The 16373-nt window shown below is 37.7% G+C and overlaps 1 protein-coding gene across 1 annotated transcript in view; it reads left to right on the forward strand.

Annotated features, from left to right (window-relative positions):
• The first annotated feature begins 3698 nt into the window (after positions 1-3698).
• LOC128224797 (sodium/glucose cotransporter 4-like) overlaps positions 3699-16373 on the forward strand; it is a 28466-nt gene continuing 15791 nt past the window's right edge. Inside the window, exons 1-4 of the mRNA XM_052934849.1 lie at positions 3699-3862; positions 14783-14903; positions 15209-15277; positions 16112-16216. Coding sequence (XP_052790809.1) covers positions 14814-14903; positions 15209-15277; positions 16112-16216 — 264 coding nt within the window. The 5' untranslated portion in view covers positions 3699-3862; positions 14783-14813. The remainder of the gene's footprint in view (positions 3863-14782; positions 14904-15208; positions 15278-16111; positions 16217-16373) is intronic.

The following is a 16373-nucleotide window of genomic DNA, read 5'->3' on the forward strand; positions in this document are numbered from 1 at the left end:
GCTAGATTGATTCCACCGGGAGGTAAAACTCGGAACTAACCTTCGGCTTCTTGTCCTTAGTATGCCTATTCCACTTAGCACACTTGTCAAATTGTCAGTTTAACACTTTAATAAACACAATAAATTATATCCACACCTGCTGAATTAACACATTAGTCACTTTATTGAACACACGAAAAATCCAGCTATTAAGAAAACTTAAAAAGCCTTAGCAGAAACAGAAACTTATTTAATAAACACAATACAAAAAAAACTTCAGCAAAATAAAAACTTATCTAATTAACGCGAGAAAGAAATAAGCAGAAACAGAAACTAATTTAACTAACGCAAGAAAACAGAAACTTATGAGAATGATAAGAATTAGCACAGTATCGAAAATATTTTGCAATATCAGATTCATCGGAATTATTGCTTCTCACTTGAATGTGTTTCGTTAAACACATTCAAGTGAGAAGCAATAATTCCGATGAATTGGATTCAATTGTCAACGTCTTCTTCGGTATGACACGTTGGGGGATCATGAACCTGCAATCTTACGCAACCAATGAGGTACTGAGCTCTTGGGGCAGTTACAGAAGACTATTCAAGAATGGCCAAGCCTGTGTATTTATTGATCTATCCGGTGAATACAAATTAAGACGGAGAAAATAATTATTCACTTTTCCAAACCTTTTCCTTACCACAGATGCTAGCATACCAAATGCAAGGGTCTGGAACGAAATATAGTAAAATCGTTAAAAATCTAAGAAACTAAAGGCCCCGCCTGAGACCCTTTGTATTTGGTATGTCACCTCGTGTAGTATTTTGTAACAAACTTAAAACCAGTCACTTCATTAACAAAGTTAGACTTCTTTAGCAACAACTTTCTTCTTTATCAACCAGCAACCTCCTTAATAACCAATGGCTTCCTTAGTAATCAATATCTTTATTATGAACCACTTACTCACTGAGCAACCAATGATTTCTTAAGTGATTAATGACTTCCTTCGCAACCATCTTACCTCTAAGCAAATAATGACTTACTTGGCAACCATTGACTTACTAAGTCACTTACTACTTCTGTAGCAGCCAATGACTGCCTTAGCAACCACATACTTTTTCAGCTACTACTTACATCAATGGCAACCAATGATTAACTTTTTAGCAACCAATGACCTTCATAGCAACCATTGACTTACTTAACGACCACTTTCTTCTTTAGCAACGAATACATTTATAAGCATCCGACGCCTTCTTAGCAACCACTTACTTCCTAAGCGGCAACTTGCATCCATAGTAACCAATGGCTACCTGAGCAACCATGACTTTCTCAGCAACCCATGGCTTCCCTAGTTACAAATGACAACCTTAGCAACTACACTCATTCATACTTACCAATAACTTCCTTATCAACACCTTACTTCCTTAGCATTTCAAAGACTTCATTTGAAATCATTACTTCCGTGCAAGCTCCCTTCATTCAACTTTCGAGGATATAAGATTTATATTTTTCTATTCAACAAACTTGACTGACAGTATAATAAATGTATTGCCGCATTCAGCACTCTCAGTGCTATGAATTTTATATATGAATGCATTTCGAGATATGTAAAACCACGGACCTATAAACCATGGACTGGCAACTGCCCCATATCGGTGAAATGATAAGAAATAATAATTTACCCACAATCCTCAGCGCACGCTCGGCAAATATCGGAAAATTCCGCCGAATCTCTGATCGGTGATTAACGGCGATCTTTGGTTATTTCCGCCAACTCTGCTAATAATGCCTTGTTCGTTATAGATTTAATTATAATTAATAACTGTGATTTTAATCAGATTCAATTGGACTATTATCAACTCAGATGAAAGTACCGCGCATTTGAGTCAATTTGAATTAATGTTTTCCTACATGTATATATTCGGCCGATGTCGGACGTCTCGAAAATGACCACACGGTAAGATCTCGGAATGAAATCCCGCTGCACGCGTGAATTTGAGATTATCGCATTAACACAGATGAGAGTTGCCAATCCATGATTTATAGGTCCATGGTAAAGCTAACGCACTAGCATTAGCATACATAAAGATGGAACGAACCCCCCACCCCCCACCCACCCACCCTTTACGAGGCTTTAACCATTTTCTATGCAGCTCGCACGCATTTTCGGTGTCATGTACAAACTAGCCCATTCAACAGTGCTCCCTTGTGGTGTAAGCCATTTATGTTTTTTTTTTCAATGCATATAATAAAGTTGTCATCTTGTCCCTAAATGTAGCCATAGTCCATCAGTGCTGTCAGCACTTTGATTAAACTAACTTATGAGGGAGACAATCCGAGTAAATTCGAAAATGCGCAAAAACTGCGAAAAATGCATATGTAGTAATCGTTGTAGAACATCAATAAGCAAGGTTCAATGCGTTGTACACAATGGAATCAACGATATCAATTCTTGAGTAAAGATATGCATACAATAGTTTTGACTGAAAACACAGTGGCTTGATGACAAAGGTTCATTAAAGTCACAATAATTAATTCAACTAGCCAAAATAATATTTTATACATACTTGAACATGTATATCATCAATATAATACATTGCAAAAACATAAAATTAGATTTGACAAAATTCAAAAATACCCTATACTGTAATATGAAACAGTATAGGGTATTTTAAAATTTTGTCAAATCCCAGACCCCATGCATTTTCTTATAATATCGTAAGCATATAGCAAGTATAAGTATCTTCTTGCATTTATTCAAATAACTTACTTAAACTTGGTTTTATAAAATGGCATTTTTATAGTTTAAAAGTTAAACCTTAATTATCTTAATAAAAAGATACTCAAAACTCAAAGGGAACACCACCCACTTTATTCAGCAGAGCTTTATCTGACATTGTTATACGGGACTTAATTACTATAAAAGAAAAATCGCGGAATTTTGGATCAATTGTTAGTAAATTTTGTTCATATATTCTTCATTTTACATTTGTTGTGGTTTCAGTTCTAAAACCTTCACAAGTTTCTCATGATTAATTACAAAGTGACAGTCGTTTTTTTTGCGGCTTTAAATGGGCACAAAATAGGTTGCTGCCTTCCTTTTTTAAATACTGCATTAAACTATGTTAACTCATTTGCCTTTATAGCTGCACTCTCGCAGATATACCATTTTTACAACTTTGTTTTTGTCTTGGAAAGAGCAAATTTTTGCGTAAATATCTGCAAAACAATGATAAAAGATTGCTGACAAAAGATCAGATCGCGCAGATTTGCAAATTTCCATCAAAAATTAATGTTTTATGGCTTAAACCGTTAAGAAAAATGCATAACACATTAATTTTTGAACTTAAAACTAAAAAGCTGCGATTTTTTTTTGTCAGCAGTCTTATAACACTGGTTTCCATGGATGTTCGCAAAAATTGGCTCGTTCCAAGACAAAAAATAAAAAAAATGTCAAAACGTTCAATCTGTGAGACAGTGCAGCTTTAATGATAAAAACAAAACAAAAAACATATGATTTGTGTACAAACAAAAACATATAAGAGTTATGGTGCCTTTGGTCTGAGGAATGTGTGGCCACGTTGCTATTATTAAAGAAAAACATTTATAGAGGCTATTTTTCTGATCAACCTATATTGTGCCCTTAAAGCCCCGGATGGAACTCTATTTAGTTCAAAGTGAAACTAAAATTCTACTACTCAATAATTGCATTGTTATTTCTGTTATCAAATGACCGGCTTTATTTATGGAAACATCGTATAAAACAAACCTAAATCGACTTTAGACGTTTAGACTTGCTATACCAATAAATTCAGTATACATTAGGTACATGTACTTAAACCATTTTTGTTGAAGTAGTTCATAAATAAATGGATTAATCAGGCAAGTACTTCTTTAATACTTTATTTGATTCGCTGTATTGTTAATTTATCATTATGGACACTATTATCCCCAATAAATTGTTTTATTTAACACTTTCAGAATTATAACTTGTGTTTTAAATACATGTATATAAAGTAAGGAGAGTAATATTTCGCTCCACCGAATATAATATCACGATCAATCTTGTACACTGTGGTCGACCGATCAATACTGTATTTACTACGGACATGAGATTTGGTTAAAGAATGTCTAACGTCTCATAGAAATTCTAGCGACCTGTTTATGTTATGATTATCCAATATAACGTGTAAATTTTCAATTTGAATGATTATTGTAATACACTGTAAATCATGTTTGTAAAAATAACTATTACAAATGCATTTGTTTGAGGTAACTTTCAATTGTATTTGTACCTTAAAATGAAAATGTTTGAAAACTGAATTCGTGAGGGAATGAATTTTCAAAACCGGGTTTAAATAATATGACAGTTATGGCATACATGAGGCGGCCATTAACGTGTTAATGAGAGACTCATTTTTTATTTATGTGTGTGTTAAAACTTCCGAATCATTACGAAATATCACCGCTGTTATCTTTCATATACATGTACTTACGAAAATATGCGTTTTGTCCGCCTTTTGAACGGAATCTTGTGTGCACAGTTGCTATGGGTCAGTCCCACCAGGACAAGAACAGTCTTGTGGTTAATGCGTCCGCCTCTCACAAAAGAGGTCGTCGGTTCGAGTCCTACCAGGACGAGGGTGGTATTGTGGTAACAATGTTCGCTGCTTACACAAGAGGTCGTCGGTTCGAGTCCCACCAGGACGAGAGTGGTCTTTTAGTTAAGGTGTCCACTTATTGCACAAGTAGTTGTGGGTTCGAGTCCCACCAGGACGAGAGTTGTCTTGTGGTTAAGGCCTCCGCCTCTCACATAAGAGGTCTTCGGTTCGAGTCCTGCCAGAACGAGTGTGGTATTGTGGTAACAATGTCCGCTGCTTACACAAGAGGTCGTCGGTTCGAGTCCCACCAGGACGAGAGTGGTCTTCTGGTTAAGGCGTCCGCCTCTCACACAAGAAGTCGTGGGTTCGAGTCCTACCAGGACGAGTGTGGTATTGTGGTAACAATGTCCGCTGCTTACACAAGAGGTCGTCGGTTCGAGTCCCACCAGGACGAGAATTGTCTTCTGGTTAAGGTGTGCGCCTCTCACACATGAGGTCGGGTGTTCGGGTCCCACCAGGACGAGAGTTGTCTTGTGGTTAAGGTGTCTGTCTCTTACACACGAGGTTGTGGATTCGAGTCCCACCAGGGTGAGAGTGGTCTTGTGGTTAAGGTGTCTGTCTCTTACACAAGAGGTTGTGGATTCGAGTCCCACCAGGGTGAGAGGTGTCTTGTGGTTAATGTGTCTGTCTCTTACTCACGAGGTTGTGGATTCGAGTCCCACCAGGGTGAGAGTTGTCTTGTGTTTAAGGTGTCTGTCTCTTACACAAGAGGTTGTGGATTCGAGTCCCACCAGGGTGAGAGGTGTCTTGTGTTTAAGGTGTCTGTCTCTTACACAAGAGGTCGTGGATTCGGGTCCCACCAGGACGAGAGTGGTCTTCTGGTTAAGGCGTCCGCCTCTCACACAAGAGGTCGTGGGTTCGAGTCCCACCAGGACGAGAGTGGTGTTGTGGTTAAGGCGTCCGCCTCTCACACAGAAAGTTATTGGTTCGAGTCCTTCCAGGGTGAGAGTAGACTTGTAGTTAAGGTTCCATCCTCTCACACAGGAGGTTGCGTGTTCCAGTCCTACCAGGATGAGAGAGGTCTTCTGGTTAAGGTGTGTCTCACACAAGAGTTTGTGGGTTCGAGTCCCACCAGGATGAGAGTGGTCTTCTGGTTAAGGTGTCTGTCTCTCACACACGAGGTTGTGGGTTTGACTCCCACCAGGACGAGAGTGGTCATTTGGTTAAGGTGTCCGCCTTTCGCACACGAGGTTGTGGGTTTGAGTCCCACCAGGACGAGAGTGGTATAATGGTTAAGGTGTCAGCCTCTCAACAAAGACGTTGTGGGTTCAATACCCACCAGGATGAGAGTGGTCTTGAGGTTATGGTGGCAGCCTCTCACACACGAGGTTGTGGGTGAGTTCCACGATCATGAGAGCGGTCTTGTGGTTAAGGTGTTCGCCTCTCACGCGAGGGTTTCTTTGGTCTCTTTCAAATACTCAGCATACGGCATATATGAAACGGTTTATAGCTCACTTAATTACGAAGTGATCAAAGATGAGATCGACGTTTGTCCGGTGTCCGACCACAAGGGTCGACCAGGTTCGATTATGAGTCAATTGGGCCTTGATTTATACAAACATGCCATTTATCCCCATATCGAACATTGTGACGACTCTATTACCTTAGTTTCCTCCACAAACTTAATTATATTAAAATTGAAAACTATGACTTTAAAATATTGACAAGTTTGATTATGTGCCGAATCTGACCAATAGGTCGGGAGTTATTTCCCTTGCTTAATCGAAAACAAAAGGCCAATTTAACATTGTTTAAACTCTGTCACCTTCATTCATACACCAATCCTAAACATATTTTGATAGAATAGGTATGACTAGAGTGTCTCTGCCTAGTTCGATTATGGGACAAAGTTGACCATAAAGTCAGAAGTTATTCCCCTTGATTGATAAAAACCGCTTTATTCAACCGCATTTTCAGTTCTCCACCTTCCATAACGATATGTAAAACGAATATGTATTATCATAATATAAATATTATGTCGGCTTATTTCGATTATGTGTCAACTCTGACCAGAACAGCTATTGTCCTTGATATATAAACAATGCCATTATTTAACTTGTTACCACTCCACCACCTTCTTTATTCACTAATCTTAATCATAATTAAAAAATAAAATATATGACTCGGCCAAATTTGACCAAACAATTTGACCAAATGCCATGGCCAGAGTTATATATATCAGGTGAGCGATTCCAGCGCCCTTCGGGTCCTCTTGTTTTGTAGTTCAACAAGTCATATATATCTATGGACGTTATAAACTTCAATATAATGACTGAACAAAATCATCTCTTAGATTACATTTAGACCATTATTAAATTTTCATTTTTCCTGAACAACTGAAATATATTACAACACATTTTGACAAGGGCTGCTAATAAAAGCAACAAGTAAACCACGCGTACATGCTCCAATTTAAACTGTGCAACAGGATTTTAAAGAAATAACGTAACTATTTGTTAATTACGGTTTCGGAGAAAAATAAATTTTAAAGTAATTTGGATGAGTGCATGTTTGATAAGTTACCAGTGTGTAAGTTGAATATCATAAACACTGATATAATGTCCAGTTTTATTGGCAATACTTTTAAGCGTTTGGTCATGAACAACAACATATTTAGATAGACGTATCCAAATTGCAAAGGTGAGAAATACAAACTACTTTGGACAAGTACATTATATAACATATTAAGTGAACTTTTTCATATACATCTACGAAGCAACATATATATATAACACTTCATTGTCATTTTTACAACCAATAATTCATGCGTTCATCCATTTGATCTTAGCACGAATATCAAACTATGTTTAGATATCGTCTTATCCAAAACAAACACGCTTATAAATGAAAATGGTGTCTATTGTGGTACCTTATCATTACAGAACCCTTTGTTTAATACTAGTGTCATTGACCTCGATACTTTTATCTTATTTGTCTTTCCGGTCTTAGAGTGTTAGCCCTACTTCAATTTGCGCGCAATAGTTGCATTATTTGGATTTGGACATATTAAACAGGTAGGGTTCTTTTAACTTTCTTACATATTTTTCATTGGGTATAATTATTGTTTCACCGTGTCTTTGTCGCACAAAGTCTGCAGCACAATAAGCAACCATATTTTTTTGTAATTATATTTCATGGCATGCAGATTCATTTACACAATTTAATAAAGATGAAATAGAGGGGAAAAAACAGTAAATTACGACATCGTGAAAGTGCATTTTAAATAAAGCATAGGTATAGGTTCATCAATTTGTGAAATGTCAGTTACGGTCCTTTCCAAAGTCTTCATAAAATTAGCAAAATGGCATGTGAACTAACCTGCTCGAAATCTTATCAAAACTGAAAAATAAGGAACGAAAGCCGAAATCATTGTGTAACAATTTAATTGTAATGAAGTACATGATCCTTTCGAAGATGCATTTTTCTTCTATACTAATGCCTACTTAATCCGATGTATGGTGCTTTGGTCTAATACTGTCCTCCAGAAACAATTATCATCATTAGGCCGGTTTGTCCAGTAGTGTACACTAATGGCGACATGATCATTCTTAGCCCAGGGGTGGTATTCAATACTGGTCTGTATTGGCTATAAGAACGATGTAGCTAAGGCCAAATAAAAAAATAGGTCTGTTTCAGGTTACCCGACCGACCCTATTTTTTCCCGCCGACCCTAACCTATTTTACCCTGAAAAAATGTGATTTGGGTACGAAAAGCATTTGTTACGAAATGTATGTACGTAAAGTTGACAATATTAGAGTTGGATTTCTGTATTTACCGTACTTCAGCTTAGAGTTCGGACACCTTGAAATAATTAATTTTCGCTCTGCGAATTCATAGAAAATAACCATTTTTACATTTTATCTACATGTATGGTAAGCCTTTTTTCTTCATGGCTGCATTTTACCACTTATTAATTTATCCGTACTTATCAATGGTTATTACGCCTTTAAGTGTAACTCCTTTATCAAGTTAATTAAAGTCCCATTAAACACCATTGTATACATGCATTGAAATGAATAACACATTCTATCGGCTTCAGATCAAACAGTCACTCTGTGTGACGTCACATAACTCACAGTTTTACCCACGAGGATCTCATGGAGAGCATGGATATTGCTATGCAGGATTAATGTGTCTGGGTGGTGTGTTGGATTGTAACTTAAGTATTGCATTTTTAACTTTAATTCATCACATTAAATAGTTACCTGTATCATTGAATGTGTTGACTTTTGTTGTTCTATTGGTGTTTCAATGAGTATTACTATACGATTATTGCTTCATAAAGTCTATATTAAAAGTGTGGTACAAGTTTCAAAGTTTACTGGCGGATCGTTTTACAAACATGTCATGTCTGTGTTTTCTTAATATCCTGATTGCCCTTGTTTTTTCTTTAATCCTCCATTAAATATATCACACATCCTTTTCAAAAGGCAATAAATCGTTTAGTAGGTAGTAACTAATTAACTTATCACAGTGATGTATACGGTTAGGTAATCTAGCCAGGCATTGTAATGATAAAGATCAATAATTTTTGTTTGTGAGACTTAGTAACTGTAAGTTACAATCGATGTCCTTTGGGTGTCCAAAAATTAGGTACCTAAAATTAATTATTTTTGAAAATAATAATGGATGTCCGAATTTTTAGATTGTCCGAACTCAAAGGTGAATTACGGGTAGTTTGTGCTTGTGTGGCAGGTATATTTCAATTCTTGAACTATATTTTCTTGTCAGATACATATGTGCCAGATACTGACTCATACATGCCATATCCCGGCGGGGGGGGGGGAATCCACCGGAATTTCGATCCATCCCCCGGTCTCCCGGCGGGAGAAAAAAATCCCCCGGAATTTAAATTTTTTTTTTTTTTTTTTTTTTAGAAATTTTACATCAGGCAATAATGACAAAGTAAGTGAAACCACAGTATGTGAGTGAAACTGAATGTAAAGAAACAACCCCACAAGGGTGAAATGCCAAAAGGAAAGTTTTACAACAAGTGATCAATTAATTTGTAGTAATTATCAAAGGCAAAGAAATATTACTATTTTGGAAGGAAGAAATTAATAATATTTATTCTATTCTCTTATTGTTTGAAAGTCATCAAGCTGATAGAATTAAGCACAATTTTTTAAAAGACTTTGGAGGAAGGCAAATTTAATTTAATTGTCTCGAAAACATATTTTTCCAATGACATATTTTGTTCTGCAAGTGCATTACAGTATAACATGACAGTGTATCATAAGAATATGATAAATCATGACATAAAATAATTCTGTATAATGAAAAAGTTAGAGGTTTTCAAAGCGAACTATATCTGAATACATTTTTTCGTACTTGCGTCTAAAAATACTTTAAAATTTCGCCAACTTAGACCTGCTAAAAAAAACCCCTGAATACAACCAAAATCCCCCTGAATTTTTAGCCTTTTGAACAAATCCCCCTGAATGGTCTCCAGAAAATATGGCATGTATGCTGACTTTCGGATTGATATGTCAGAATTAAGTGTGCAATTTTGGTAATAAAACCTGCATGTTACTTGTTCTTCAAACCTGAACCCCCAGGTCCTCTTGACAGCATTGAGGTTTCCTTGGCTGATGGCTTATATGGTAAATTTGCTGTCCCACTCTTCATGTAATTATGTTACAGGGAGGTTAGCATTCTACAGAGGGTGATTGAAAGCAAAAGGGTGCATAAAGAAAAGTAAAACCGTTCCTGGAAAGTCTTAAATAATAGCAGAGTGATGTACCATAACTTAGTTGAAATCCAACCATCATTGTCAAAGTATTTAACCAGACAAATAAAGAATGTTTCCTTTGAAGCATGGAACATGTTTAAAAACTACCGATAAACCTGAAAATTGATGACTTTTATTATGCCCCCGAAGGTGGGCATATTAAAATCGCACCGTCCGTCGGTCCGTCCGGCTCTGTAACTTTCCCATGTATGGACAGATTTTAAAATAACTTGCTACATGTGTTCCACATACCAAGACAACGTGTGGCGTGCAAAACTCGTGTCCCTACCTCAAAGGTCAAGGTCACACTTAGTGTTTATTCACAATGGAGTGCTGCATATAAGGACATAGAGTATAGGTTGTCGTGTCCGGGCTGTAACTTTCTCTTGTATGGACAGATTTTAAAATAACTTGGCACATGTGTACCACATACCAAGACGATGTGTCGCGTGCAAGACTCGTGTCCCTACCTCAAAGGTCAAGGTCACACTTAGAGTGCTGCATATAAGCATAGAATAGAGGTTGTCGTGTCCGGGCTGTAACTTTCCCTGGTATGGACAGATTTTAAAATAACTTACCACATGTGTACCACATACTAAGACGACGTGTCGCGGGGAAGACCCGTGTCCCTACCTCAAAGGTCAAGGTCACACTTAGTGTTTATTCACCATAGAGTGCTGCCTATAAGCATAGAGTATAGGTTGTCGTGTCCGGGCTGTAACTTTCCCTTGTATGGACAGATTTTAAAATAACTTGCCACATGTGTTCCACATACCAAGACGACGTGTCGCGTGCAAGACCCGTGTCCCTACCTCAAAGGTCAAGGTCACACTTAGTGTTTATTCACATTGATCTGCTGCATATAAGGACATAGAGTATAGGTTGTCGTGTCCGTGCTGTTACTTTCTCTTGAATGGTCAGATTTTAAAATAACTTGCCACATACGTTCCACATACCAAGACGACGTGTCGCCTGCAAGACCCGTGTCCCTACCTCAAAGGTCAAGGTCACACTTAGTGTTTATTCACAATGGAGTGCTGCATATAAGGACATAGAGTATAGATTGTCGTGTCCGGGCTGTAACTTTCCCTTGTATGGACAGATTTTAAAATAACTTGCCACATGTGTTCCATATACCAAGATGACGTGTCGCGTGCAAAACCTGTGTCCCTACCTCAAAGGTCAAGGTCACACTTAGTGTTTATTCACAATGGAGTGCTGCATATAAGGACATAGAGTATAGGTTATCGTGTCCGGGCTGTAACTTTCTCTTGTATGGACAGATTTTAAAATAACTTGCCACATGTGTTGCATATACCAAGACGACGTGTCGCGTGCAAGACCCGTGTCCCTACCTCAAAGGTCAAGGTCACACATAGTGTTTATTCACAATGGAGTGCTGCATATAAGGTCATAGAGTATAGGTTGTCGTGTCCGGGCTGTAACTTTCTCTTGTATGGACAGATTTTAAAATAACTTGGCACATGTATACCACATACCAAGACGATGTGTCGCGTGCAAGACCCGTGCCCCTACCTCAAAGGTCAAGGTCACACTTAGAGTGCTGCATATAAGCATAGAATAGAGGTTGTCGTGTCCGGGCTGTAACTTTCCCTTGTATGGACAGATTTTAAAATAACTTACAACATGTGTACCACATACCAAGACGACGTGTCGCGGTGAAGACCCGTGTCCCTACCTCAAAGGTCAAGGTCACACTTAGTATTTATTCACCATAGAGTGCTGCCTATAAGCATAGAGTATAGGTTGTCGTGTCCGGGCTGTAACTTTCCCTTGTATGGACAGATTTTAAAATAACTTGCCACATGTGTTCCACATACCAAGACGACGTGTCGCGTGCAAGACCCGTGTCCCTACCTCAAAGGTCAAGGTCACACTTAGTGTTTATTCACAATGGAGTGCTGCATATAAAGACATAGAGTATAGGTTGTCGTGTCCGTGCTGTTACTTTCTCTTGAATGGTCAGATTTTAAAATAACTTGCCACATGTGTTCCACATACCAAGACGACGTGTCGCCTGCAAGACCCGTGTCCCTACCTCAAAGGTCAAGGTCACACTTAGTGTTTATTCACAATGGAGTGCTGCATATAAGGACATAGAGTATAGGTTGTCGTGTCCGTGCTGTTACTTTCTCTTGAATGGTCAGATTTTAAAATAACTTGCCACATGTGTTCCACATACCAAGACGACGTGTCGCCTGCAAGACCCGTGTCCCTACCTCAAAGGTCAAGGTCACACTTAGTGTTTATTCACAATGGAGTGCTGCATATAAGGACATAGAGTATAGATTGTCGTGTCCGGGCTGTAACTTTCCCTTGTATGGACAGATTTTAAAATAACTTGCCACATGTGTTCCATATACCAAGATGACGTGTCGCGTGCAAAACCCGTGTCCCTACCTCAAAGGTCAAGGTCACACTTAGTGTTTATTCACAATGGAGTGCTGCATATAAGGACATAGAGTATAGGTTATCGTGTCCGGGCTGTAACTTTCTCTTGTATGGACAGATTTTAAAATAACTTGCCACATGTGTTGCATATACCAAGACGACGTGTCGCGTGCAAGACCCGTGTCCCTACCTCAAAGGTCAAGGTCACACATAGTGTTTATTCACAATGGAGTGCTGCATATAAGGTCATAGAGTATAGGTTGTCGTGTCCGGGCTGTAACTTTCCCTTGTATGGACAGATTTTAAAATAACTTGCCACATGTGTTCCTGATACCAAGACGTCGTGTCGCGTGCAAGACCCATGTCCCTACCTCTAAGGTGAAAGATACACTAAGTGTTTATTCACAAGGGAATTCTGAATATAAGGACATAACAGTGTAGGTTGTCAAGTATGAGTGGTATTTTTTTATGTTCAGAGGAAATTTAAAATAACTTGCCATATGTATTTGACACATAAATGAAAGATCAACTTTTCATGTACTGACCTTGTTCGTAGGTCAATGTCACATTTGGGGGCATTCGTCACATACTGTGACAGCTCTTGTTTTTGTTACTTTCTGAGTCAACAGTTACTGAAATCATTATATCAATATATATATATATATATATATATATATATATATATATATATATATATATATAAAAAATATTCCGACCTACCTACCCTAATTTTTTTGGCAGTGTTACCTGAAACGCACCTATTTTTCTATTTGGCCTAATCGAATTGCTCGATGTGAATAATGGTCCTATTCGGTAAATGGAGCCAGTGATGTATGACCATAACTTAAGTTGCATAATAATTTTCCCTCCTGTTGTACATCCCATAAACGATCCATATAGGCTTTCCATATGGACCCCAAAATGTTGCTGGGTGTGGCCATACACTTATATCTTAAAAATAACCATATGAATTAAACAAAAATAAGCTCAAAGCTCAATCTTAAACAGCGCAACCTGCATACTAGTGTATGGCAATAGCACGCTGAATTTCAAAATAATGATATACGACGCGTGTGCAGTCGCGGATGAGAGTTTCACTGTATAGCATGGCAATGGCATTATACATTATACAACGACAAGGACTTGAATGCTTTTGTTGAGAGTCCCACAAATAGCTTTGTGCATAGATTTGATTTTTATTCTGATGATGCCTATTTTTTAACAATAATAGGTCCTCAGAATAAAAACATCAACAACACAACAAAACTATTCTGGATACGAAGGATAATTATTCCCTGTATCAGGAGCAAAAAAAAACTACATGTACCAAGATAATAGCCTTAAAATAAGACGAGATGAAAAAAAAAACAAAGCCTAAGCATTCATCCGAAATACCCACAAACACTGGTTTGGGGTTAAAGCCGGGGCTAGGTGCGCTCATTGTGCTGTACGCTTCAAAACCATCAATAAAAAGTCTCAGACAAACCGTTACATCTGTTTTTATATTTTTTATGTATTTTGCATTTTCAAAAGATAACCATTCCATAATGATTCGATCGAGCGACGAGCGTAATGCAGTAATCTTTTGTTGTAATTTAAATGGCGGTTTAAATGTAGTTCTATAGGCTATAGATTATTTGATTTTAATTATTGAATACTTGTGATTCAGTTACGTAATTTATTTAAGTATCTCTGCAACTAATTATATGCAACTGGAATGGTTATCCCAATGCTTTCTTATGGCTAATGTACACATAAAACATCTATGATTAACCAACATTAATTATTGAAAACATATTCCTAATCATTACATTTGGCTAACTTTAACCAAACCCAAGAATTAACCATGTTGGCTGTATACGATTGGTGGAATAATTGCGTTTGCTGGAACTGCTCTAGATCTCTGCGATATATTCGCCGTCAACGTTTATTTCATCATCGTCCTAAAAAAACATTAAACTAAAACTCATCAAATAATATGAATACTTACATTTCAGAGAAGGCTATACTTACTAGGGGACAATCACCATGGAAACGGTTGCTGGAACAGCACTTCATGTTGGCGATATCGTCGTCATCATCGCTTATTTCATCTTCGTCCTTGTTGTCGGATTATGGGTGAGCATGTTTGGTTTTAGAAACCTTTATTGAAACATTCGATTAACTTACATTTTTTAGAAAAGATAATTTTACCTTGTTATCTCGTATATATTGTTAAAAACTGAATGTTATTTGTCATGATCACTGGATATAAATTGACGCTGTAAGCTTTGATCTGTCCAACTACAAAGCAATGTCACCGTCTCCCATTTGTGTACGCAGCTATATTTCTTTTCATAAATTGTTTATTTTCTTAAATTGACTTTGAAAAAGTTGTTGGGAACTTTTTTGTTGGCAATTTGGATCTTTATTTTCCATTTTAGAGTGCCAGAAAGAACAGAGGCAGCGCTGGTGGCTACTTTCTGGCCGGCAGAAACATGAACTGGATACCGGTAGGTTTAAGGTCCTAACCCTTATCTTTTCCTTTTTCAAATTTTACACACTCCAGTTTCCTGAATATAATAAGTAAAAGCACAACACCCAGAAGTTAAATGTATGGCCCCTAAAATAGAATTGTGACTGATGCCGATAAGAGCGTCTTAGTTAAAGGAACTCGCTCATGTTTTGTAAAAAATGCACCTTTTTCATGACGAAATAAAGTGTGGCAAATCATAAGGAAAGTTAAAACAAAGATACTGACGAGTGGAATCCTTCAACAAATGCTGATATATGCTTAAATATTGTCTTTGAACAACATTAATATAAGTAGTGCGATTCAACAAAAGGCTGAATATTAAATAAACCATCTGTTTATTAAAGAGTCCTTGTGGGCGAGTGGTTTCGGTGTAAAGTTTCTACTTTTTTCTTGACTTTACCGGTTTAGATTAGCCTACCCTTCCCCACAACACACAAACACACACACGTTTTGTAATGATTGTATCGTTTTCTTCAATTTAGTATCAAACAAGTCCCTTTAAGGGAGGTGCACTGAGTAGAAAAATGTACTGCATTGGTCCAAGTACTCTACAGAATATACCGTGGCGAAACTTCTTAACGCAATGAACATTCCAATCGTATTGTGTGAGGTGTGTCTCAGACGACCACCCAAACTTAAGGGTGTCATATAATTAATTATTCATAAATAGGAGGTTTCTGCAGTAAGTTTGCGCGGGGTATTCAAAATGATTTTTACGTTAAGAATAAACTGAGCGCCGAGGATTGGGGCGGTCAAGCATATAGTTATCTTCATAAACCACTCGTGTTTAACAAACCCCTTGTTTTTTCAGGTTGGGGCGTCGTTATTTGCGAGTAACATTGGTAGTCTCCATTTTGTCGGCATGGTGGGATCAGGAGCGGCCGCCGGTATTTCTATATACCTGTATGAGCTGAATGTGAGTGAAAGTTGAATTTATAAGTACCAACAAAACACTTTTCATCGTTTGTATTAAGACTTGAGGATGTGGGTTCGACCTCCAATGAGATAGAGTGGTCTCGTGGTTATTGTTGCCCCTCACCAAACTGGTTGTGTGTTCAATCCCTACCAGGATG

The sequence above is a fragment of the Mya arenaria genome, chromosome 17 (assembly GCF_026914265.1).
Source record: "Mya arenaria isolate MELC-2E11 chromosome 17, ASM2691426v1".
Lineage (NCBI taxonomy): Eukaryota > Metazoa > Mollusca > Bivalvia > Myida > Myidae > Mya > Mya arenaria.